Source organism: Leptidea sinapis, chromosome 36 (assembly GCF_905404315.1).
Source record: "Leptidea sinapis chromosome 36, ilLepSina1.1, whole genome shotgun sequence".
NCBI lineage: Eukaryota > Metazoa > Arthropoda > Insecta > Lepidoptera > Pieridae > Leptidea > Leptidea sinapis.
This window is the reverse complement of record NC_066300.1, coordinates 4715908-4718154: the sequence shown is the minus strand read 5'-3', so window position 1 is coordinate 4718154 and position 2247 is coordinate 4715908. Positions and strand designations below refer to the sequence as shown.

General features: G+C 33.6%; 1 protein-coding gene across 1 annotated transcript; it reads right to left on the bottom strand.

Annotated features, from left to right (window-relative positions):
• Positions 1 to 323: 323 nt before the first annotated feature.
• Positions 324 to 2021, bottom strand: LOC126975543 (uncharacterized). Its single transcript, XM_050823472.1, has one exon. The coding sequence runs from the start codon at positions 1910 to 1912 to the stop codon at positions 551 to 553; it is 1362 nt and encodes a 453-aa protein (XP_050679429.1). The 5' UTR covers positions 1913 to 2021; the 3' UTR covers positions 324 to 550.
• Positions 2022 to 2247: the final 226 nt, after the last annotated feature.

Genomic DNA, 2247 nt, shown 5'->3' with positions numbered 1-2247 from the left:
AAATCGTATATTCCGTTCAAAAGCAACTGGGCAACATAATATGACTACAATATCGCACACCGTATTCCAGCACTAATGTTGCAATATTTTCGATTGCTGACCTATTGTACATGGTCGACGCGTCAGATCGTAAACGGGTACTTTATGTGGAGACTGGTCTTCTTGCTGTTAGGGTTAAGAATCTAAAGAATACTGACTACTATGGTACACGTTGAGACGTTTAGTGGGTCTTGATAGCTTTTAATATATTGTATTAATAAATTTTTACAATCATGATTACATAGCATCTTGGAATTCAACCTAATAAGTTGAAATACATTTCTGAATTTTTTGTATAATATAAAACACACCTTGAACATTAATAGGTACGATTTCGCATATTGGATCATGATTGCCTTCGACCTAGATGTGATTGCATTTTGTCTAGAAAAATATCTGTTTATTTTTGTAATTTTTTTTGTCTTTAACACATCTCTTCAGTCTTCATTTGCCTAAAAGTAATAATGTAAGAAGTGAATAATTATAAACAAAAAAGAAATATTTCGTAGTGCTAAAAATAGTCATCGTTATTTGTTCTTGCCATATGTGCGATGTCATGATATTTATAATAATCTTTGTCGGCTCCTGTACTTTTATTTTCAATTTCATTCTTATTTAAGAATTTTTGGCTCTCAGCGTTTCCTTTTTTGTTGAGGGAGTTTGCATTACTACCAGTCGATGCAAATGCGCGAGACCCAAGTAAACCTTCCGAAGCACCAACGTTAATTTTCGATCCACCCGTTTCTTCTAACTTTGATTTATTACTGGAGTTATCAAAGAATTCATTATCTTCCTGATATTCATCTTTATGGTAGACTCTTCTAAATCCCTTTTTATTTTCACCCTTATCTTGAGTTTTATTTATACTATAGTTTGTATCTTTACCATGTCCTTCTGAGCCAAATTTATTAACAAATGAATCCAGAAAATCTTTTAACTTCATGCTATTTTGTCCTTCATGACTATAACTTAGGGAATGATCTTCACTTTCTTTTTCGCCTTTGGCCTGACCACCCTGTGTATTATACTTATTGAAACCACTTTCTGTTTCTGCAATTCTATTTAAATGTTCGACTGATTGTTTATCATTGTCATCATAAATAGATTTATATGGTATTTTATTATCATCTAAGCGTCTAACTCGCTTACCTTCCTCAATATCAAGGAACGGTTTTTCATGATCGAAATCATTACCCCAATGCAGTCCTTTAAACGTAAGTGGGTCTTCCTCTTTATTATTATCGAAATAGTCATTGAGGACAAATGAAAAAAATGGTTGATTACCGTATATAGGATTATCAACATTATTTTCATGTGATGGATTATATTCTTGAGGCACATCATCTAGAATTATTTCATGTACTGGAATAATTTTTTCATTTGTTATAGCACTTCGTTTGTCTTTAGCTTTATCTTTCACGTAACTGGATTGCATAGGTTCATACTGGTAGGGGTTGCTATAGAAGAATGGCCACCCACCGTACATTTTGGAATCAGTTCTTACATCATCGTCATCGACCCGGCGGTGATTACTGTCATATCGTATGACAATATTGTTGACAGAGTTTGCTTTCGGTTCCAGATAATTGCGACTTTCTAGATTATATGAGCTGGTTTTGAATGTTGATTTAGAGTTATTTCTAGTTTTATTATTCTGTTGAGGTATATCTTGAGTATAACTTAATGGATTAATATCACTTTCAAATACATTTAGTTCACTTGGTGCACTTGTTTGCTTATATGCGTAGTATCCAGTATTTATTGGCAGAGAATTTGGATGCGTATTCCTCGCCATATAAACGTGGCGTTGATAAGATTTCACCTCAGAAGTAACACTAGAAATTAACGTTACCAGGGCTATTACTGGGATCATAGTTGCCCACGCGACGTTCAGCCAAGCAATAGACTAATGATCGATTTGTTTAGTGTTTATAGTTTGTGTTTATTATTCTATTCGTTACTATTGTTTATAAGACAATGGGTATCGAAACAGTTAAGAAACAACGCAACTGTTTTAGCAATCGGAAGTCCGCTCTATTCATATTAGTCTTTATGGTTGCGAAGGTAATTCCCGCCGCTTATATTATAACGCCAGAAGAATTACAAGGAATTACTGCATTTATTGAGGAAGATAATGATGGTATTTTATAAAGGTTCTTAATTTTGCAATATCGACCTAAAATTGCTGCTAATCTTCCATATCCTGAA